General features: G+C 51.6%; 1 protein-coding gene across 1 annotated transcript in view; it reads left to right on the top strand.

Moving 5' to 3' along the window:
- The window catches only part of DRGX (dorsal root ganglia homeobox), a 31060-nt gene extending 7919 nt beyond the window's left edge, over window positions 1-23141 (top strand). The window contains exons 4-6 of the mRNA XM_024739116.1: window positions 864-1042; window positions 1127-1239; window positions 22876-23141. Coding sequence (XP_024594884.1) covers window positions 864-1042; window positions 1127-1239; window positions 22876-23141 — 558 coding nt within the window. The remainder of the gene's footprint in view (window positions 1-863; window positions 1043-1126; window positions 1240-22875) is intronic.
- The last annotated feature ends 630 nt before the right edge of the window (window positions 23142-23771 follow it).

Below are 23771 nucleotides of genomic sequence, written 5' to 3'. Positions count from 1 at the left end.
TGTGTGCCACGCACTGTGCTTAGTATTTTGCATGCAGCTCCATTAAATTTCCTAACGATGCTTGGGGGTGGCTGTTATTATTACTCTCAGACAATTTGGATTATGGTACCCAGCCAAGCCACTGGGCTTCAAATTGTAGATCTGCCACTTAGCACTTGGATGACCTCAGGCAAGTTAATTAAACTGTCTGTGCTTAGTTTTCTCATCTGTAAAGTGGGGGTAGTAGAACTACCTGCCTTAAAGGATTGCAGTGGATTCTAAACCAGATTCACCGGGGTCCAGAATTCTCAACCAGGACTGACTCCAGAGTCAGTGTTCCTAGTGGATGCGCTGTGCTGATGGTCATGAACTTGCCGTGATGCGTCAGTGTTAAATCACACGTATGAGGCCAGACACACTCCGGCCAAACCTGCTGGATGAGAGAATGAGTATTTTTTTGATGAGGAAACCCCAGGGCAGTGTTTTACAAACTGCTTTGATGATGAATCCCCCCTCTCCCCTCAGGAAACACATTTCACATCAAATAAGTGTACCTGCATACACTGAGAATTTCCACAAGATAGTACTTTGACCCTTACTGTGGGCAGTGCATTTGGATACTTTCCATGATTTCACACTCATTCAAAAATGCCTGTCACACCTTCGACTCTGGTTTTCTGACCCACCCATGAGTCTGAAGCTGCAATTCGGAGGGCACTGCTTTGCTAGATCTTTAGAGAGAGGAGGCTGTGTTCCCGCACACCTACTGCAGGGGAGCCGTGAGCCGGGGGCACGGGGACCAGGCACGTGGGTTTAGGTTCTGGTTGCCTCCTTCTGTCTGATTTTCTGCCTCTGTTGGGTGTGTGCTTCCTTCGGGGACTCAGGTTTGGTTCCAGAACCGAAGAGCCAAATGGAGGAAAACGGAGAGAGGGGCCTCGGACCAGGAGCCAGGAGCCAAGGAGCCCATGGCAGAAGTGACGCCACCGCCTGTGAGGAATATCAACTCCCCGCCCCCTGGGGACCAGGCCCGGAGCAAGAAGGAGGTCCTGGAGGCCCAGCAGAGGTGAGGCTGGCTGAACCCAGGGCCTGGAGGGCTGGCGGGCACCCAGGATTGGGAACTCAGTGTGTCATTTTCCTTCACTGCCAGCCTGGGGCGAACTGTCGGTCCCACAGGGCCTTTCTTCCCCTCTTGCTTGCCGGGGACCCTCCTGAATACGGCCACGTACGCCCAGGCCCTGTCACACGTTGCTTCCCTGAAAGGTGAGTTTGGGCTCTGCTGCCTGCTGGTGCGGGGCGGGGGCTCTGCCTGCCTGCAGCGCCTCCAAGGGGATCATGGAGATGGTTTGCCTCTTCTGTTTTCTTGGGCGGGCCCATCCTTGCACCTGGGGCTGGTGTAGCTCCTTTTCTCCTTCTGTCTATCACAGCCAGGGTCATGAACAGCATCTGTTTCCACACATGCTATCTTGTTTGCTTTTGACATGGCCTGAGAGTGAGGGTGAATGTCATCTCACTGCACCAGCTGTGGAGTTGGTTGAGAGAGGGCTGTTTCAGAAGGGCCATTGCATGTTCACTGACTGTTGCCTCCTGTCGGTACCAGTTTTAGGTGCTAGCTTGCAGCTCGTGGGTGAGGCCTGCGATGGACCGTTGTCCCAGCTCGTGAGGACCCTCCCCATATGTGCAACCTCCCCACCTGCCTTCCCTGGGGCCTCCTGATGTCAGGGGTTAGGATTTGTGGTTTTCTAAGATTTGCTGTCTTCTCAAAGGCTGTGGTTGTCTGAAGGATGGAAACCATTTGGGGCATTTTTGTCAGGCCCAGAGAGAAGGACTCTGGTGGGGCTGTCCTTTGGGGGTTTCTGGGTCAACCCTACTGGATGAATGGGTCCATCCAGTGTCTTTCAATTCTTGGCCCCAAACTCACTCTTCCTGTGAGGAGACCAAGCAGCTGTGCTGGCCGGGAGCAGGGCTGGGCCCCAGAGTTCATCTGGGACAGTGAGTGTTAGTGTTGGGGTTTGTCTGTCACAGCCGGTCTGGGAGATGGGGGTGCAGGTGCGGGCTGTAGGCTTTTTCCCCATAATAGGCAGTGGGAGAGGCCCCCCCTAGGATGTTTCCTGTGTGCTCTGCTTTAGGGTCTGGGGTCTTCTGCCCTCGAGAGGTTCCCCCTCCTGCAGGTTGGTCTCGCACGTGCGTCTGCACACGGCCGTGCGCGCGCACACACACACACACACGCACACGTACACTGGCAATCTGCATTGCAAATGTAGTTTCTGGAGCCTGAATAAGGGCATGATGGAGCCTCTCTAGGGAATCTCCGAAGGGAGAGAAAGGTATTCTACGCACAGGGAACAACACGTGCAGAGTGCCAGGCGCAGGGAGAAGAACCAGGCTTGTCTGGAGAATGGCTGGTATGTTGGGTGCCCACAGGAGAGTGCCCAGAGGTAAGGTGGAGGGGCCAGAGCTTGCAGGCCTTGGATGCCGCACTCCTGCATTTGGATTTTCCACTGTAGGAGGAGGGACCCTGAGGCCTGGAGACACTTCTGAGTGGTCCAGGCAGCTGGGCAAGTCGCCGTGCTCAGATGGCCGGCATGGGTTGATGGGGTTCAGCTCCATCCAGCTCTGTACCTCGTGCCCTGATAGTGCTCCCTTCAGCTCCAGGGTCTGTGTGCTCCAGGGACCAAGTAGAGCCCCCTGCCACAGAGTGGCCTTGGGACGTATTCACAGACACAATAGGCTGAGGGGGCACTGTGAAGATGGGGTCCCAACTGGAAGGGGCTTCCAGAAGGAGATTACCACTGGGACTTGGGTATCATTCAAGGAACTGCTCTGGGCAGAAGAGCAATCCTGTGTCCATCTATGAAATCCTCTCTGCTTCGGTGAGGCCCAACTGAGTTCCTGAGAGTAACCGTCTCTTTTATCAATGTTCTCTGCTTGCCCCACTCCAGCCACATGAGTTGAAGGTGAATCCCACGTCTCTTCGCTGGGGCAGTTGGGAGGGGTCTGGGGTAAAGCCCAGGCCCTGGTGGAGGCCTGAGGTGGCTGAACGAGTGGAGAGAGGGCCAGGCTGCTGGCAGGGAGGGTGGGAGTGCCTGCCTGCCACCGAGAGGCTGAAGGCACTGATAAGAGGGAGACAGAGGACAGAGCAGAAGGAAGCAGGGCTGGTGGGAGGGGCAGGTAAATCTGTCATTCTCCTCTTCTGCCTTTACTCGTATGTACTCCCCCAACCCCAGCACTTCCCTTGGGGCCTGACCTGTGCCTGCTTCGCTGGAAACAGACTTTCCTTTGATGGAGGGATGGGGCGTTGGGGTGTCAGGATTCGGCAGAAGTGATGGAAATCATAGTGTGCTCGCCAAACCAGGGAACGTCTTTGTGCCTTGTGGTGGCACTTGCTCGGGAAGCTTGCACATCCCCACTGGAAGGTCTTCCTGGCTACGATCAGGGACACGAGGTGTGCTGGGGCAGGTGACACACTCGGATAGTTCCAGAGCCGGGCAGGCGATAAGTGAAGCGAGTATGTGTGGGCTTTGTATTTGCTCCTCCAGATACGCAGCCGTCTTGGTCTATACGTCATTCTCCCACTTGTGAGAAAGGAGTGGGGAAAAGGCACGTTTCTCTACGTCAGAAGCAGTTATGCGAGGAGCATGCTAAGGGGCTCCCTGAGATTCGGCAGAGGTGGGCTGGGGAGCATTTGCCCATTCCAGGGTCAGCTACTGCTCACGTCAGCTGATGGTGGCCAAGTGGGTCTGTGGACCCTACCTTGCCAGAACTATTGAAATTTCAGGAGTTGTAAATCTGGATTTTTATTTGAAATAGTCCCATCTTTTGGCTCCGGATGCGCAGGCTCAGCGGCCATGGCTCACGGGCCCAGCCACTCCGCGGCATGTGGGATCTTCCCAGACCGGGGCACGAACCCGCGTCCCCGGCATCGGCAGGCGGACTCTCAACAACTGTGCCACCAGGGAAGCCCGAAGTAGTCCCATCTTTTAAATGCGACCTCCAAGTCTTTGGGCCAAATGGGCGCATCATTGGTCAGACCAGCCTGCGGACTGCCTTTCTGTGGGGGGCACTTCTCCACCCCTCCCATCTCTGCTTTCTGTGTTCTTCTCCCTGCATTCGTAGCTCCTCCTCAGGCCTCCCCCGGCAAAGTTCCCCTCCTGTAGCTCATCCTGACCCCTTTACCCACCAAGGCCCTTGCTGTCTGGCCCCTCTGAGCAGCTGGATTTTTAGTCTCCGGCAAGCTAAGTGGTGTTGGAAAGGGAGGGAAATGAGTGATTATTGAAAACCTTTTCTGTCCTCTGCCCGGTGGTCTCACGTGTGGTCCCGTTTATTTCTCACGGTAGAGGAGAGTAGTAAACGATGTATCAGGGAGGCTCCAGAGTTGCACAGCAGGTCAGTGGAGCTGGGATGGCTCTGCGATAACAGCTGGCGTTGGTTGGGGTATCTTTGCATTCTAAGAGCTCCTGACCCTGTGAGGTGACAGCACAGCCTCGCTCCAGTCCAGGTGGGCTCGGCCGTCCTTGGAGATGCGCTTGGGGGACCTGCCTCTGCCTCAGAATCTGGGGTAACAAGCGTGTACCTGCAAGTCAGGTTCTGGGTGCCCCGGGATTCAACTCTCGATTGTTTTCTGGAACGTTTGTTAAGTGGTTTGAGGCCTACATCTTGCAGACTCCTACAGCCTACGTCTTCTTCTCCGAGGGTTCCCCAGCTACAGAAGTTAAGTGCATGGCCCAGTTTAGGCCCAAGAGAGGAGCAATCCCAATTTTCTAGGCCTGGCTCAGTGACCGGGCCTCTGGGCTGTGACCTCGCCTCCCTTTCCTGAGTTCACCCCCAGAGGTGGCTGGGCGGCCAGGTGCTGGCAGAGTTGGTGGCCTGAGCTCTGCTTCCAGGGGCCTCTGGCCAACCAGGGGGCCCCCTCAGCAAGCTGTGAGGAGCTTCACACACGTGTGTGCTAGAAGGCACACATCTGGGCTTCCATACCCGTCCATCTTTTTACAAGCGAGAAGCTGAGGTTCCTGGAGGGAAAGCCACTTACTCACAGGTCACTCATATCAGCGAGGTCTCCCCTTTGAGATCTAGGCCGATCTCCACAGGATCCTGGTGTGCTCTTTCCTCCGGGCATGATTTATTCATTCATTCCTCTGGGTGGGCACCTGTTGGTAGGGGCTTTTGACCCCCACCCTGCTTCTGCCTGGCAAGTGAGGACAGCTGGCGGTCCACTGGTCATGAGCCCTGGGGGAAGAATCTGGACTCACCCAGAGCCCAGAACCATTGTGAGCTGAGCGCTGCAGCTCCTTCCAGCCCAGAGATCCCGGCCCACTTCTCCAGGCCTGAGGCAACTTGCAAATCATCAAGAAAGAATCAAAGTGAATTTCAGCTTCTGGACTCAAACCAGTGTTCAGGTTTCCTTCCCCAGGCTTTGTGGTCCTAGTGGGATCATATGGTCCTGGACTAAAGACAGCAGGTGTCCTGGAGAGGCCACCACTATTCTGGCCCTGCCCCAGACAGCACTGTCGGTGTCGATCCCGAGACTCCAGCCCTGAGACTCCAGACCAGGGCTTGAGGATCCAAGCCAAGGCTGAGCTGTGCTACACCAGCACCCGGCCTGGGTGTGAGGGGAATCCGGGCTCCCAGTGCCCAGGCAGGATCGGTTCTCCCTGCGGGCACATGGAGCCTCCCAGCAAGTGGTCCCAGAGCCAACTGCCTGCAGAGCATTCTATAGAGTTACAAGTCGAGGGACTCTGAGTTGGGGGTCCTGGTCTTTCGGTTCTAGGTGTTGTTGTGACAGATGTGAAGTCTCTTCCAGGGAAACATTGAGAGAGCCTCCACGTGTGTTTGTAGGGGAGCCTGGGGGTTGTTGAGGTACGGTTTGCTGAATTCCTTTGATTACCGGTCCTTGAACTCCTTAGGTCCTCTAAGTAGTTGTTGAATTCACTTCCCTGGAAACATTTTGGCTTTGAATGTGCCCTGAAAACAAGGGCATTCTTGGAATATTGGCTATCAGCTCCTGGAGCAGGTGGCACTGGGGGGAGGAAAAGGGCAAGCAGGGGCAGATCGGGGTGCTGGATATAGAGGGAATGTGCTGGGGGGGGATGCCCAAGAAACTGGACTCCCAGAGCACAGAGCTGTGGGGTGTCATCAAGCCCTGCCTCCGATATGAACGGCCGGGTGGGCTGGGCCCTGGCAGCTCCATGACCGTGGCCCAGAACGTGCTGGTGGATCTAGACTCTCTGCTTTTTTATTTTTAGATTGTGGGGGAAGTGGCCCAGAAAAGGTGAAGAGGAACAGGTCACTCAGCCGCTGAGCTTTAGCACCCAGACTGAGAAGTCAGTAGCAGATTATGGTTTTCTTAGGAAATTAGAGGCCCTAATTTTCATTCCCTGGAGACACCTGTTGAAGGCAGGGGCCTGGGATTCGGAAGCAGCTCGAGAGCTAGGGAAACCAAGGTGAGGCTGGAAACGACCCCGGCTTTGGAAAATCCGCACAGCTCAGAACTGCCACAGCGCGCACTGAGCTGGCTCGGCAGTTCTGCCTCAGGCCAAGGGGTGAGGGCAGAGGCCTTCCGGAGCTTCGCCTTCTGCCACATCCTGTGCTGGGGACTGTGCTCCGCTGCCAGGTCCCCAGGCTTGGGCAGGTGGCTGAGATGCAGCTCTGGGGCTGGAGCCCTGGGGACACCTATTCAGCAGGTTCAGTGTTGGGGCGTGTGGATGGGGGTGTTCACAGAGGGATGGGTCTGGCTAGGTCAGCAAGGCTGCTCAAGTAATCGGGAGCCTGGGAAGGGTGGGAGGTGGGGCCGGCGCCCTTGAAGGACAGGAGGTTATGACCCCTTTGGGGTGGCTGGGTGAGCAGAGCGTCTATATGCAGAGGTGTGGCAGACTTGCCTCCACGCTCTGCTGGGCAGGGAGATGTGGATGGGCATTGGGCTGTGCCCATCAGAGGGGGCCAGAAAACTGCCCACCAGCGACAGAGCCAGGTAACTGAAAACCAGGCACTTGTGGAAATTTCCTCCTTTAATTATCCTTTAATTATCAAGCAGTGAACTAGCACAGCAGCGTTGAGCAAGGGCTCTGGATGTCCTGCCTCGTGTGAATCCTCATTCTTCCATTCTCTGGCCATGTAAGTCTTGAGTTAAGTACTGGGAATCTCTACTTCTGCTTCTTCATCTGTAAATTGGGGATCTTGACCATCACAGGACTGGATTTATAGGACCAAATGGAGAGAGAGTGAGTTGGACCAGTGGGAGGTGTGAGTCAACACTGTTATTATTAATCAGATTCCTCCACTCTCATTTTCAAGTCACTGGGTCCCACTCATCTTTAAAAGACCAACTGAAATGTCTTTTCTCCCAAACTTCTCCCATTTTTCTGAACTGTATCGCTGCTGACAGTCACCTTTTCCTCGTAACCCCTCATTGTTCTGATTTCCGGCTGTGATGGGAGCTCCTTCCTGTCCCTGGTAGGATTTGCTGGTCAGGGCATCCATTCCCTCCCTGGGGCTTCATGCAGCCAGTGATGTGCTTTGTACTCTGGGGTGGTCAGAGAGGGCGCATCCTGGCCAGGCATGCAGTCAGTGTGTTTCTTGATTGAATGTCCCACGGAAACTTAAAAATAAAAAGGCAGCGGGACCCTACCCCATGAAGTCAGGGTTTGCATAACAATAATGGGTGTCCAGAGAAAAAGCCTTTGCAACACAAAGAGCTTTCCTGCACTGTCTTAATGGCCAGCCTCCTGTTCACAATTCATTAATGCAGAGGAAGTTATTAATGGCCGAGGGAAGCGCTTGGGCTTGTTCCGGGGAAGTGCTGGCCACAGAACGGGCCACAGTCAGCGGAGGCCTTCTCCCTGGCGCACTTGGCCCAGCTGCCTCTAACCTGTGATTCGGAGAGCTGGGTGTGAGGTGGAAATTCATTACGGCTGCCAGGGGAGAGCTTTCATAACTCAGTCCGTGCTCATGCCGGGGAGTCACAGCCACTCTCCCCAGCTGGGCGGGGCATCACGGCTGACCTTCCATCGGCTCCTGGCGAGGCCAGATGGCTCCTGTGGTCCCACATGAGGCCCAGGCAGGGAGGAGTCTGGAGGCACACACACCTGGTCCCACCTCCATAGCGGAGCTCCATCCATGCAGGCCTCGGAAGCCGTGAGGACTGACGGAGATGTCCTGACACGCAGTGGGTGCTCAGTCAATGCTAGCGATCAGAGTAGCAGTCCTGGGCCTGCATCATGCGTGTGACGACGAGCAGGCAGGCGAGGGGCAGGGTGTCCAGTGCTGGGAAAGGGTCTGGTCATGTCCTTCTTGAGAGCAGGGCCTCTTAGTTACCCAAGAGTGTGCCCTCCCTGCTTCGCGTTGGCATTGGCCCTTGGGCTTCCAGGCCAGGATAAAGTGTCCAGAGTCTGAGACTGGAAGGGCTTTATTGGCCAATGAACATTTGCCCACCAGGGCTAAACTCAGAGCCGGAGGCAGCCTTTTCCTCCTTCAAGTCACCTGAAAACATTTTCCCCCTAATTCTCTTAATCACTTTTTCCTGTGCTGTGATTAAAGAAAAAAAATCACAATCTTAATAAACAATTAAAATTGTTTTATTATGAAATATGTTAATCAAAAACTCAGAAAACATGCATCTAGAACTTAATGAATGATTTTCAGCACCCATGTGCTACCCTTCCTTTGGAACTATGCCTGCATCCCAGAAGCCCCCGAATCCCTGTGCCCCTTTCTACTAATGTCACTTTTCTTCCCCCTAAAGGAAACCACTATGCTGACTCTTATGGTAATGCAGCTTTGCCGACCACCTGCGTAGGCATTCAGAAACGCTACTGTCTAGTCTGAACTTTTTTGAACTGTACATGTGTATACATATAAATGGAATCATACAGCTTGTATTTTTTGTGCCTGGCTACTTTAACTCGGCATTATGTTTGGGAGATTTATCCATGTAATTAGGTTTAGCTGTCAATTCTTAACGATATTCTGTGTACATGCTTAGATCATCTGCCGATAAAGATGGTTTGCCTCTCCCTTTCCAATCCTTATACAGTCATCCCTGGGTATCCGTGGGGGATTGACTCCAGGGCGACCTCCGCGACCCCCCATACCAAAACCCACCCATCCTGAGTCCCTTATATAAAATGTGGTAGTATAATGAATGCAGTTGGCCCTCCATATCCATGGGTTTCATATCCCTGGATTCAAGCAACTGGTGGATCGATTTCAATTGGTTGGTTGAATCTGGGGATGCGAAACCTGCGGATACAGAAGGGCAGACTATAGTTTTTATTTCTCTCTTTTTTTTGGTGGTACATGGGCCTCTCACTGCCGTGGCCTCTCCCGCTGCGGAGCACAGGCTCCAGATGCACAGGCTCAGCGGCCATGGCCCACGCCCGGGCCCAGCCGCTCTGCGGCATGTGGGATCCTCCCGGACTGGGGCACGAACCCACGTCCCCTGCATCATCAGGCGGACTCTCAACCACTGCGCCACCAGGGAAGCCCTATTTCTCTTTTTTTTTTTTATTTTGTCTGGCTGTGCTGGCCATAACCTCTAGTACAGTATTGAATAGAAGTGGTGATAATAGGCATCCTTGCCTTTTTTTTTTCAATAACAGATTTATTGAAATACAATTCACATACCATACCATTCATCCATTAAAATGTACAACTCAGTGATTTTTAGTGTAGTCAAGAGTTGGGAAACCATCACTACAATCGACCTTAGAAAATTTTCATCACCCTAGACCTATTAGCAGTCAGTCCCCATTTCCCCCAACCCTCCCTGCCCCAGGTTACCACTAATATTTCTGTCTCTATAGATTGTGGACATTCTGCTATTGCCATTGTGGATGTCTCATTGAATGGAATCCTACGATATCTGGTCTTTGTGACTGATCCTTGGCTTATGCCCTATTCTTGATCTCAGGGGGAAGCTCTCACAGTTTCACAATCGTGTTTGCTGTCTGCCTTTTTATTTTTAAGATACCCTTTATCAAGTGAAGATATTTTTCTCTTGCCCTAGTTTTCTGAGAGTTGTATTTTAATTATTATTTTAAAAAATCATGAATATAAGTGGATGTTGAATCTCATCGAATACTTTTTCTGCTGCTGTTGAGACAATCACGTGATTTTTCTTTCTCAATATATTGATACAGTAAATTACACTGATTGTTTAATGTTAAACCGACTGGGCATTCCTGGAATAAACCCAAATCAGATGTGACATGTTATCCTTTCTATATATAGCTGGATTGGCTGCCATTTTGTTTAGGGTATTTTCATCTATGATCATGAAGAAATTGGCTCATAATTTTCTTTTTCTTATAATCTCCATTCCAGGCTTCAGTATTGTTTTACTTTACCCCCCAACTTAGTATAATAAAAGCAGCAGCAGAACTGCCCAGCTGTTTTATTATCTCTCCTGATTCCAAGGACTGGCTGGGCTCAGCCGGGCGGTTCTGCTGCTGCTTTTGCCTGGGGCGTCTCATGAGGTTGCAGTCAGATGGCAGCTGGGGCTGATACATACAAGATGGCATCACTTCTGTGCCTGGTGCCTTGGCAGGGATGCTGGGAGGCTGGAAGCACTCTCTCTCTTTCTCTCTCTCTCTCCCCATGGTGGCAGTTGGATGGAGGTTGGATCCTGAGAATGTAAAAGCAGAAGATGCCAGGTCTTGTTAAGACGTACACTTAGAACAGACACAGTGTCACTTCTGCTGTATTCTATTGATTAAAGCTGCTCACAGAGCCAGCCCAGACCTAGGTGGAGGGAACTGCGCACCGGTGTGAATACTGGGAGAGTGGTTCATTGAAGGCCCTCTGTAGAGACTGACTCTATAGGTATTGAGGATACTCTGGCCTCGTGACATGAGTTGGGATGTTTATTTTTGAACACACCCAACTTCCCAATCCTGACTATAAGAACTTTAAGGGCACTGGCCTTATCTGACTCACCTCTAGATCTTTCCAAGCCACTTACCTCTGCCCCTTACACAGGGTCTGGTCTGGTGCCGAGTAAAAGGTAGTGACGTTTGGGCAAAGAAGGAAAGAAAGTCGTGCTGTTCTGGCCCTGGGAGACCTGCCTCACTTAGGAGACCCCAGTCTACTGGCCTTGGCCCTGTACTGCGGACCACTTGCTGGGCCCCAGAAACTGCTGGAGACTTCTGTTCTTCATTCAGTACCCACTGAGCACCCTACTTTGTCAGTCTCTGAATGGGGGGCTGAGCATCCTTTGATGAATTAGATACAACCCTACCCTAAGGGGCTCAAGACTGGGCGTGGGCTTGGGGAGGGAGACACTTGTGACACCGTCACGTGCCCTCATAGAGGCCAACAGGGGCATGCAAGGTGTGGGGGAAGCCCAGAGGAGGGAGGAACTCTTTCTCTGTAGGAATGAGGAAGGTTTTCCAGAGGAAATGCTTGAGTTGGGCTTGAAGGAGCTGTAGGAGCTGACCAGTGGGTGTGGGCACTCCAGGCGTCTGACAGAAGAGCATGAGCAAAGGCACTGAGGCTGGCTGTTTGAGGAAGGGACAAAGTGTGAGGCTGGATGGAGCCACGGTCCTTGGAGAGGATGGTGTGGCCTCAAGATGAGCCCAGGCTCTGGAGTCAGACCAGCCATGGCCCTTCACTGCCTCCTTCCCTTTATAAGGCCAACTTAGGGGAGACCCCAGTCTCCTCATCTGTAACATGAGGGTCGTCATGGCCATACCCAATATTGCCTGTGGTCTGTAGCGTGCGTATCTGTGCCTGGCACATCCAAGTGCCCGGTAGGCGCTGGTGAGTGTTATTAGGGTTATGAGGATGAGGCCAAGAGATCACTTGGGATCTGATTAGGGTCTGGGTTTGGATTTCTGGGGCAGAGGATCCCGCTTCCTGTAGGCGTTCACTCCTCAATGGGAGAGGCTCTCAGCCTGAGGTCCGCGGTGTGTGTGCAGCTTTAGGAAAGCAGCACAGCCTTGCAGGGGCTCCTGGCTTATTTCTGAAGGTGCAGGTGTTTGGGGAACAGGGCACCTGAGGTCCAGGACATGGTCTGTCCTCAGGGGGGAGGTGGTTTGGTCAGCCCTAGCCTCTCGGTGCCTAGCCGATGTCAGGAAGGCAGGGGTGGAGAACCCCAGCGCTTAACGTTTGTAAGGAATCTCCTTGATGAGTATGTTACCACCACTTCTCCAGGATACAGTGGGGGAAATTGAGGCTCGGAGAGGGGCTAGGACTGCCCAAGGTCACACAGTGCCTCTGCCAGAGGTAAGACAAGCCAGGGACCCAAGTGTCCCACCTGCCAGCTCCCCACACCCTGTATTGATTCCGTTCCTTTTACAGGCCCCTGCTATCATTCTCTGGCTTTAAAAACTGCAACTCACTTTCCAGAAGCCATTTCCTATGGGTGCTGATGAGTTTGCCCTTCCTGCTAATCAATGGGGCCCTGGAGGGCAGGGAGCTGAGCAGAGGGCTCCTGGCTTGTGCCCAGAGGCAGCGGGGAAGCAGGCTGCCCATCCAGAGTTCTGGCAGCCGCCGGGAGGGAGGGTGACGCTTATTGGCATCGGATCACCTAGAACGCGTGTCCCTGCTGCTCCTCTGGCTGTGCCAGGGTCCTTGAATCTGGGTGCTGTCATCATTTGCTCACCCCTTCAAAGGTATCCAAGCAGAAATGGGACATTGGCGCTGGCCCCGAGACTGGGTCACAGCATGAGGGACGGTCGGCTGAGCCGACTCCTGTCAGGGAGCATTTGCTGAGTGAATAAGCAGATGTTGGGACAGTGCATGCACACGTGGAATTACGACAGGGAGGGATTTAGAGTCCACTCCTCCAGCATAACCTGCCAAATTAACCTGGGGATTTCGGCATTAATCAGATTGGGTAACTCTGTGATGACCATAGTTTTTCTTTCCATGGGGTATTGAGGAAGCTTAGAACCTGGGAGCTGGCAACCTTTGAGCAATTAAAATATATCCCCTCAGTCAGGAAAGATAGACTCTCCCTCCTTTTCTCCCTCCCCCAAATATTCAAGTGCTTACTTTGTACCCACATTGGAAATATTAGCTCTGCAATCAGGGCTGTGTGGGTGACGTAGGTGAAAGCCCTTACCCTGCAAGTTTGGGAGGTGCGGTGGGTACAAAAATAAACACAACTCATGGTAAAGAGGCAATCAAAACCATAACACAGGTACAGGAGAAAGCACTTCGGGGGTTCTGTGGTAGTAGTCACCCAGGAGTGAATTGGACCCTGTTGTGTATTTGATTACTGGTGAACACGCTTAGCCACTGCATCTACAAATCTCTGCCTAAATACTGTAGGCATCTACTAACACTGCCACCCAAATATTCCTCGTAAACTGTAAGGAACTGGTATTAGGAATCACAGAATATGTTCATTCATTTATTTACTTTGCTATAAAGCAAAAAAAAAAAAAGAAATGAACTGTAGTATTTATGTGAAAGGTCTCATAAATCCACTTACTCATTTCCTTGCTCCATACTCTTTACCCTTAACCTGAACGTTCGACAAGAAATCGATGTGTGAGAGCTCTACTTGTAACCAAAATTATCGTTCATGTGCCTTTCTATGGTGAAAATGTGCTTTCGGCAGAGAGGAGACAGAACTAACTTAATTTTTCCTGTCAGTCTCTGTAGTAGATCAATTAAACTGCCAAGGAGATCAACTATTTCAGACTGTATTTATTACATTAAGTATTTATGTTCAGGCCAAGCCTTTAAAGCATGATGTCATATAGGAATGTAGGCCGATTCGATCAATTCAGCAGAATTTGCTGTAACTTAATGGAAATCTAACTGTGTGTTTTAATTTAGTGTCCAAGAGGTAGCAAGTTCTTCAAACAACATAATTTTCAGGCTGCATTTGGAGGCTTGGAGGCTCTTGTACGGGCTTTGGTGATGGCACGCATGGTAGGGTGAGAGGGAAGAAATTGTGGCCTTTTAAGGGCTTTGCTGGCTGATGGTTGGTCGCATCCCATGCCAGGGATCACCGACTTCGATCCCGGCCGAATGGGAGATAGACAGAATGTTCCTGGTGGGTTTTCCATGGTCAGCCCTCAGCTCCATGTTTGCCAGTCAGTTACTCTAGTGCAGACTGAAGCCATTAGCAGTCGTGGAGCCTCAGCCGGGTGCTGAGGGTACAGCTCTTATTCCTTAGAAACCTCAGTGGAACTCTGCCCTGAAGGAGAGCATCTATCCCATCATTTGAATGAAAGGAGAAGGGAAATCATGAGTCACAAAAAAGACACTCTTATTGTGAGAGTAATACTTGGTCAGTTTAGAAAAAGTGGAAAGTACAGCAAAACCCAAAGAAAAATATAAAAATCATTCATAATCTTAGCATCCAGAATCAACCACTATGAATATTTGCTACTGGTACGTTTGCTTTCTTCCCATTTATAAATATATATCACTAATAAATTTATGTATTTTAGGGAATTCCCTGGCGGTCCAGTGGTTAGGACTCGGTGCTTCCGCTGCCGGGGGCCGGGGTTCAATCCCTGGTCGGGGAACTAAGATCCTGCAAGCCACACAGCCAAAAGAAAAAAAAAAAAATTTAGTTTAGAACTTATTTAGAATTTTTAAATTTTAATTAAAAATTTAAATTTATAAATATTTTCTGTTGCTAAATAAAATTATATATTATACATACTTGTGACCACATATGGATATGGTATATGGCTGCATGTATGCATATATACATATGTACTATGCAAATATATGTATGTATTGTGTATATATGTATATGTATGTATATAAATATGCACACCTACACAAAATGGGATCATTTTGACTTACTGTTTCTTAACCTACTTTTTAAACCTAATATTTTATTATTTTTCATGGCACCAAATATCCTCCTACAACATAATTTTGTCATAGCTTCAGTGCATTCAATATGGCAATTATAACCTATTCAATCAACTTTCTCGTATCGGGCGGTCAGGTTATTCATAGTTTCTTGGTGCTATGTGCCACATGGGGATGACTTCCTTTGTAGCTAATTTAATTTTTAGCCCATTGGTGATTGTAGCTTTTTGATAGATTAAAAAAAGAAAAGAGAAGAAAACTAGAGCCCCAAGTCTGGAAATCTGGTCATTAAAAGATGAGACTTTTAGGGCTTCCCTGGTGGCGCAGTGGTTGAGAGTCCGCCTGCCGATGCAGGGGACACGGGTTCGTGCCCCGGTGTGGGAGGATCCCACATGCCGCGGAGCGGCTGGGCCAGTGAGCCATGGCCACTGAGCCTGCGCGTCCGGAGCCTGTTGCTCCGCAACGGGAGAGGCCACAACAGTGAGAGGCCCGCGTACCGCAAAAAAAAAAAAAAAAAAAAAAAAAAAAGATGAGACTTTTAAAGTTTGTTTGGCTTACTCCTCAAGATTCTATTGGCAGAATAAATTTTTCTACTTTTTGGTCTCATGGAAAAGGCTTCACCAATGAACCCACACAGCTGTGAAAACAGTGTAGGGATACGCAGGGTGGAGGATGCTCACAGCACAGTCACACATCTCGAGGCACTGTTCATTCTTCGTTTCCTCCCGGGGATGCTCAGAGCAACTGAGTTCTTCGCAGGCCGCTGAATTGAATGCGTAACTTGAATAAGCTGTGAATTGTGAATTATTCTTGCCCTTTATTTTGTATGGGGTCATAGAAATAATAATTATTGCAGGACTTAGTGCTAGGTGCTTTATAGAATTTCTCCTAAGGTAGGTGTATTACCTCCTCTTACAGATGAGGACGCTGGAGCTTGGAAAGTTGGTGAGAAGTCCCATGACTAGTTAACGGTGGAGTCAGGAGCCAGACATCAAAGCCCACTTTCTTCCTCCTCAGCAGGCTGTATCCGGCTTTCAGACCCCAGAGACGTCTTATCGCCACTCTCATTTTATAGGATTTTGATAATTATGACTTGGTTTGGGGGTAGACATTTTCTAAAGTGTCTGTCACCACCCTGACATAATAAAGAGGAGGACAGAGCCTCTCTCACGGCCGACTCTGTGTCGCCCCATCATTAATAGACGTAAGCTTTGTTCGGTTTTCAAAGCCCTTTCAAACGTCATCTCTTGTGATGGTTCCTGTTGTTGTCCGGTGACGGATGGCTTCCGGCCATCCTGAGGCGTGCTACTTTGCTTGCCTTGTACTAAATGGCCCCAGGTTACTGTGCATGTTAAGTTTTGGGGCTGTTTTATAATTTTTTTGTCTCTTTTCTCAATATTACCCATTAATGTTTCTGCTATTACCTTTCAAGCTTGCGGCAGCCTTGTAAGACAAACAACTTATGTTAGCAGTGCACTTGGAAGAGTCTTTCAGCACGTGGTGAGGGCTTTGAGACTGCTTTTCATGGGAAAAGCGCATGGGTTTTGGAGTCTGGGTTTTTTTCTCGGTAACTATGTGTTCATCTGCTGCCCTGAACATTGCAAAGGATGCGTCCCTATTTTGCTACTACTGGTTTTCAGTAGTGCTCCAGGTTGATGAAGTTGTTTAGGCAGAGACACGTGGAGAAATCTCGTACTGCTGTTGGTACTGTGAAATCGTGGAGAAATCAAGAGTTAGGTCTAAAAGGATCCTATTTGTAGAAATCACTTTTTTTTTTTTTTTCCTGTGTTAAAAAATGGTTAAGGCAGATGCTGGTTGTTGGACAATTTAAGTTCAATTGAAATCAATTGAAATTCTGAACACATGTTAAAGTTGGAAGGAAAACTTAGCTTTGTAATTCACAGCCCATTCTAAAACCACTCATTTTTTTGTTGAAGGGGATTTAAAAACTTGTCCAATAGCCCATATTGTGCATGAAGATTTCTACAACATCCTGTCAAGGGAGCTTCAGGATATTATGACCAGAAACCCATCACCTCCCAGAGAGAGCCCACCACACATGCATAGCACGCTGACGGTAAAGAAAAGAAAACCCTTCTTTCTCTCACTCCGCCCACTGCTTCTATTCAACCCACCCCCAGAGAGAGGCAGTTACCTCATATCCACTGTGCCTAAATGGCCCCGGTTCTTTCACTTTTCCCTCCTCCCCCCAACTCCCTCCCTCTGGCCTGACGGTCTGACCATGACTTTCCCCTCCCTTTTTCTGCAGCTTCTGCCTCCGCAACCCACCCAATATGGCGTCACAGTGAACTTACTGTGACGTCATATGGACCACGTGCTCTAGTGCTGAGACACATCCCCCTTTCGACAGTTGGATCCTTGGGTGCAGAGCACAGACGTCACACGTTTCCCTGATAAATATCATCGAATGAGATTTGTCTCCTTGTTCGCCTTTGATCTTGTCTGCTGTCCAGATGGCCTCTCTTAGTCTTGCCGGCATCTGCCGTCTGGGTCGGCACGTCTTCCATGTTCTCACCCAGGGAGGGCAGGGCAGTGTGGAGAGGAGGCGACTCCCAGTGGCTCATTTCTCAGCATTCCTCCAGGTAGCTGTTCAGATGTTTTTGAGTCCACCTATGAGTATTGCCCCCCTTTGATGGACACTCAGCTGTTGTTCAGACTTGGGGTGTTGATGAGGAAAGAGGGTGACGTCTGTGAGGGGCTTCATGCCAAAGACTTTTGTTGGCCTGGGTGCACCTCTCAGGGTCTGTTACCCTGCTTTATTTATTTCTTTTATTTTTTGCGGTACGCGCGCCTCTCACTGTTGTGGCCTCTCCCTTTGCGGAGCACAGGCTCCGGACGCGCAGGCTCAGCGGCCATGGCTCACGGGCCTGGCTGCTCCGCGGAATGTGGGATCTTCCTGGACCGGGGCATGAACCCGTGTCCCCTGCATCGGCAGGCGGCCTCTCAATCACTGTGCCACCAGGGAAGTCCTGTCCTGCTTTAGAAATGCACACCCAAAGGGCACAGTTCAGTCATGAGACAGAGGCAGGGCTCAAGGGAGGTGTACAAACTGCCTGATGCTTCCTCAGCCAGAGATGGGGTGGGTGAGATCGGTTGAGGGTGCCTCTCACAGATGTGTGTGGGTGGCCTGAGGCACTTTGGGGGTCCTCACCCACTGGAGGGGCAAGGAGGAGTTCCAGCCTTGAGCGGTCCTCATTTTCCCGATGACCTTGACCTGAACTCTCTTTTAGCTCTTACAGTTTTGTTTTTAAGAATTTATTTTATTTTATTTTGGTTTAGTTTTAATTGTGGTAAAATATACATATGATAACATTTTCTGTCTTAACCATGTCTAAGCATATAGTTCAGAAGTGTTGAATATGTCCTTGTTATTTTACACGTCCTTGATATTATACATGTTATACATTATTAACCGTCACCACCATCCATCTCCAGAACTCTGTCATCTTCCCAGACTGAACTGTGTGCCCATTACACCTTAACTCTTCACTCCCATACCCTCAGCCTCTGGCAACCACCATTCTACTTTCTGTCTCTATGAATCTGATTACTCTAGGTACCTCATACAAATGGAATCATACGGAATTTGTCTTTTTCTGACTGGCTTAGTTCACCTAGCATAATGTCCTTGAGGTTCATCCACGTTGTAGCCTGTGTCATAATTTCCTTCCTTTTTAAGGCCAAATAATATTCCACTGTGTGCATAGCCCTTACAGTTTTAAACCAGGGTCTCCCAGAGTCATTGGGTTCATCTGGTCCTTGGTTTCCCCATGTCTAGTGTAGGGGGTGAACTAGGTGAGGCACACAGACTCTCTCCCTCCTGCAGCCTCCATTCTGTGAGTTAACTTATTTCTTTACCTCTGAATCTGGGTTTTGTGGGCCAGGAATATATTGATAGTTATTGGTGGCTTTCGCGGGGACTTGCCTGCTGCAGGTGTGACCTAGCAGGTGTAGGCTGTGGATCCAGGAGGCTCTGTCTTGTCCAAGTGGCACTTCTTCATCTTGCAGGTGACATGCTCATCACTGAGTCACAGACTAGTTAACTCCTTCTTTGATGTTACATCAGAGCAAGGCCTTGCTGGGGACAAGAACCAGCCCGAGACATGCACATTGAGTCTGTGTCCCTCTCGGGCTGGCCTGACTTGGGGTCAGCTGCTCAGGCCTGGGCCTGGAGACTCTGGCCCCTCCAGGTCCCCCAAAGCCCATAGCCTCAGTCAAGCTCCCACTGCTGAGAGGGTTCACTGTGCTCTGTATTCTGTTCTCTTCCCACATGAGCTCCCCTTGGGAAGGACTTGGAGGGGAGGAAGGCCTCCCCTGAAGGGAGGGTCGTCGCCCTCGGGATGGCCCCCCAGGCTCAGGGCACAGGCACTGTTCCCAGCCAAGACCAAGCCCACCCAGGGGCTGAGACTGCTGTCAGCGTGCGGCTGTCTGTTTGAGCCACTGGGAGAAGTGGAACCATCAGGATAACAGGGTTTGACCCCATGTAACTTTTTGTTTGTTTCCTGCTGTCTCTGGAAACATGACCAGGCTAGAGTCAGCCAGGAGTGTGGGTTGTGGAACGGGCTCTCGGAATTTCCTGTGTAACCTGGGCACTTGTGGTTCATCTCACGCTCATCTTGCCATCTGCTGCCTGCTGTACTGGCCCCTCCATCAAAACTGAGGCAGGAAGTGATGGCTGCACGTTAACCTCCTATTACACTAGAGGAGAAGGGAAAGGCCACCAGAAGGTTCTGGTCCCACTTCTGTCACGAACTGTGAGAACTTGGGCAGTTACTGGGGTCTCGTTTCCTTACCTGGAACATGGGGCTGAGTGATGCCCTCCCCTCAGGGCAGCCAGAATGGTGACGAGAGGCCACACTAGGTGCTGGTAAGGGTGAGCTTCCTTTTGCCTCTGAGCAGGCTTGGAAAGGAAGAGAAAGATACCCAAATGTGCTTCAAGAGAGAAAGGAGCCTGGCTCCGGCACAGGGAAGGCTGTCCCCAGGAAAGGAGGGTGGTAACGTCCCAGCTGCTGGCATAGCTGAAGGCTGATTCTACACGTGGGCCCTGGGGCTGGGTGGCCCTCCCTTGCCTCCCTCCTTCCTGCCACAGATGTTTCCCATAGGCCTGGCCTGTCCCAGGCACTGTGCTAGGTGTTGGGGACAAAGTAGTGAATGAAGCAGAAAAATGCTTGCCCCCTTGGGGGTTTGTAGGGGCAGGCAGACAAGAAAGCAGCCACAAACCATTGAGGATCCACTTACCGCCTGTGGCCAGTGCCTGAAGACGTGAGGGTGAAGTTCTGACGGAGCGTAACGGGGGATCCTGCCCTGGACGAGGAGATCCCAAAGGGCCCCCTGAGGACATGATGGTCAAATGGAGCCCTAAAGACAGAGAGGGAGCCCCAAGCCGGAGGGAGGGTATCTTCATTCCCAGGCAGAGCTCGGCCAAGAAGGCCCAAGGGAGGGGGAGGAATGTGTCCTCTTTCCAGATGGAGGGACACGCTGGTTAAGGAGCCGGCCCTCTGCCTGGTGTGACGACCGGCTCTGCCACTTACCATTTAACCTCAGTCTCCTCATCTGCAAAAGGGGATAATCACAGAGCCCACTTCCTAGGATTGTTCCAAAGCTGAGATGCGTGAAGTCATGGTGTGCTTACAAGCGCAGTGCCTGGTACCTACACATGTTTGCTCTAGCGAGTAGAGCTCCTGTGTAGGGCTTCGCTGTGACGGTGGTTTGAGCATCTGAAAGGAGGCCTGGGCGGCACATGAGAAGGAGGACGAGAGGGCGATGGGGGCCCCAGCACTCAAGGGCTGGAAGGTCACAGGGAGGAACTTGGATTCATTCAACAAATACGGATTTTGGTCCCCAAATACTCCCTATTTGCAATGCTGCTTCTTCCAAAGCTGGTGTGCACTTTCAGAAGAGCCGAGGGGTGGGTGGAGCCTGGAGGGGCTGGCTTTGCTGGCCCCTCCCAGGTCTTAGGCCTCCGGGACAGGCACTGACTCCCAACTAACTGTCCGTGGCAGGGCCACGGTGCACCGTCTCCTGCTGCCCTGGTGGGATGGGGCTCCGGAGCCAGCTGGGGGCAGAGGCTGTGGCGATGCTCATCTCCTGCAGGAATCACACGTGGTGCATGGGGCACCGTTTGACCTGTCCAGAGGCTCAGGAAGTCTCTCAAATTATGTCATGTCAGCAGCCGTGTCCACCCACCCAGTCTGGGTGCAGGTCTGTGACTCCAGCCACCACACCTGCGCTTGCGGTGGTGCCAGCATTGCTCAACTGTCCCCTCAGAACTTGGATAGTCATCAGGACCTCAGGATTCCACGGCCAGACTCTCCATATCCCCCCCGCACACACACACCTTTGTCTCTGTTTTTCCCCATCTTGGAAATGGCACCTCCATTCATTCATTCGGGTGCTCAGGCCCAAACCTAGGTGTCGTCTGTGATTCCTTCTTTTCATCAGCCTCCACCTGCAGTCCAAGGACAATTTGCACAGGTGCTAACCTTGAGCATAAACCCAGCATCTGGCCACCTCTCATCACCTCCCCTCTAGCCACCTTGGGCCAAGCCGCCATCAGCTGGGCCTGCGTTATTGCAGTAGCCTCCCCATCCTCTCCCCGATGCAGTGAAGCTCCAGACACTCTCTACTCAAACCCGCTGGGGCTTCCCCTCCCTGTGTCCCGCCTGGCCCTGGCGGCCCCCGACTCATCCGCTGTCCTCCTCCCCTGTAGCCTCTGGCTTTGGTCACTCGGAATGCCCTGTTGCTCTCTGAGCCGTGCTCTCCCCACTTCGGTGCCATTGCACTGGTCTTCTCCCCAACTGTCGTGCTCTCTCCTGGGCCTTCACGTGTCTGTTTCTCTGACGTTGCACTCAGGTATCTACCAAGCATCACACTCCATTCCCGTTTTAAATAGCACTTACTGCCGCCTGCCTTTGCATGAGGGGTGCCTGGGCTGTGGTGTGCCTCTCCACCGGAACTGTGCTCCATGAGGCCGGGGATCTTGCTGCCTTATTCCTGCTGAGTGGTCACGAGGGTCGAGACCAGTGCCAGGTGTTCATGGGCCAGTCATTGAATAAATGCACAGTTGAGGGTGACCTGTGAAAAGGGAGGCTCCTCAACACCGGCCCTGTCCCTGGAGTGGTTTATGCAGTGCTGGCCGGCAGGCTCGGGGCCGGGCAACTGTTCCTAAGTCCCATTTCACACATCGGACCTGTGCTGAGTGCTTTCCAAACTGAGGCCATCAGAGCTTCTCAAACCTTAGTTCACGGTGCCCTGAGGGTCCCTTGAACCTCAGGTTAATGTTTCGTGACTCTCCTGGGCCATAAAAAATACCTACCAGTTCTGTTCATTAAATGGTTAGGTCCAAGTAACTCAGTGAGTGTTTATGTCCCAACAACTTAGTAGCCATTTGAAAAATATCACTTATAAATTGAAAGAAAAGTAATATTTTTCTTTTATTCTTAAATAGCTACCAATGGGATGTACACCAATGGGCTCTGCATGGCTTCTCTAACTGTGGAATCACGTTGGATGCCACCACCCCTCATTTTATGTTCCGTGTGGATTTTTGTGTGGTACTTGCAAAATCCAGCTTCACAAATGTATGACATCCTTGAAGGGAGTGCAGTGAGATCTCCTGATGAAGCTGTGAGCTGCCTCGTCCAGCAGCTTCACGGTGTCCATCAGACGTGGCTGGCTTCCCCTTGCCTTTGAAAATTTAAAATATCCCTGCAAGGCCCTTGTGAGTTCTTAGGGGTGCTTTGACACATAGTTTGGGGTGTGTGGCATTACTTCACTGGATCCTCATAATGATCCTGTGAGGTGGGGATCATTTCATTTTACAGAAGGAAAAGCCTGGGCTCAGAGAAGTCAAGATATTGGTCTAAGGCCACACAGCTGGTTGGTAAGGGAACCAAGACTGGTCGGTTCTCCCTGATACTCTGGTAATCCCTTGGACTATCAGCTGGATCTCTTGAGTTGTGCATCTTTGGGGTCCTGAGCATTTGTCGCCTCTCCCTTTAGTGTTTGGAACCAAACAGGATCAATCAGCCTCTTGCCCGCACCCAAGTCTGAGAGAGCGAAATGTGGACAGTGATGGCAGCCTGTTGTTTCTCCTTCTTCCAGGGGGCCCACTGTGCTCTTGCTGTGTCCCAGACCCCATGGGGCTCTCCTTCCTCCCCCCCTACGGCTGTCAGACTAACCGCACGGCCAGCGTGGCAGCCCTGCGCATGAAAGCTCGTGAACACTCGGAGGCCGTCCTGCAGTCGGCCAACCTCCTGCCGTCCAGCAGCAGCAGCCCCAGCCCTGCGGCCAAGCCGGCGCCCCCCGACGGCAGCCAGGACAAGACCCCTCCCAGCAAGGAACAGAGCGAGGGTGAGAAGAGTGTATGAGGGTCCCGAGTGCCCAAGCCCGCCGTGCCCAACCCCCCTTGCTTCTCCCAGCCTCAGCCCCCATGGAAAACTCTCCAAAGAGCGAGGAAGAAGCCTGCTGCCCAGGGCCTCCTCTCGGACTCAGGAAAGGAAGCGAGACCCACAGCTCCCCGGTCTCTGGAGAGTGCCTCTGGAGTCCCGCCAGTGGAGCTGTTTTGTCCTGGCTTCTTTGGCGACAGGTCCCGATGGTACTCATGGGTACCAGAGTCTGCTCCGTGGTGAGACCCCTGGGGTTTCCATCTTGGCCCAGAAGTCTGGAGGGAAGGAGAGTTATTCACCCCATCACCTTCCTGTCCCTCTCCTGGGCCACCTTTGAAGGTCTCATCAACCCAAAGAACCATGGCATGGGCCATCTTTGAGAGACGCCCAGAGCTAAGTCTCATGCTATGAAATGGGACTGTCCTCCCTTACATTAAGAACCAGGAAACTGGTGTGATCCCAACCAACTCTCTTCCCTCTGCCAAGACTAGCAGCAACGCCATCCTTTCTCATGCTGGAGGATGCTGGCTGTGGGCTTGGTTAGGTTAGAAGGTGAGAAGACGTGGAGTAGGGAGGGGATGGCAGGACACAGCCTGCCCCGGGGGTACATGG

The sequence above is a fragment of the Neophocaena asiaeorientalis genome, unplaced genomic scaffold (assembly GCF_003031525.2).
Source record: "Neophocaena asiaeorientalis asiaeorientalis breed wild unplaced genomic scaffold, Neophocaena_asiaeorientalis_V1.1 scaffold202, whole genome shotgun sequence".
Taxonomy (NCBI): Eukaryota; Metazoa; Chordata; class Mammalia; order Artiodactyla; family Phocoenidae; genus Neophocaena; species Neophocaena asiaeorientalis.
The sequence above is the reverse complement of the archived record's forward strand: the minus strand, read 5'-3'. Positions and strand labels throughout refer to the sequence as shown.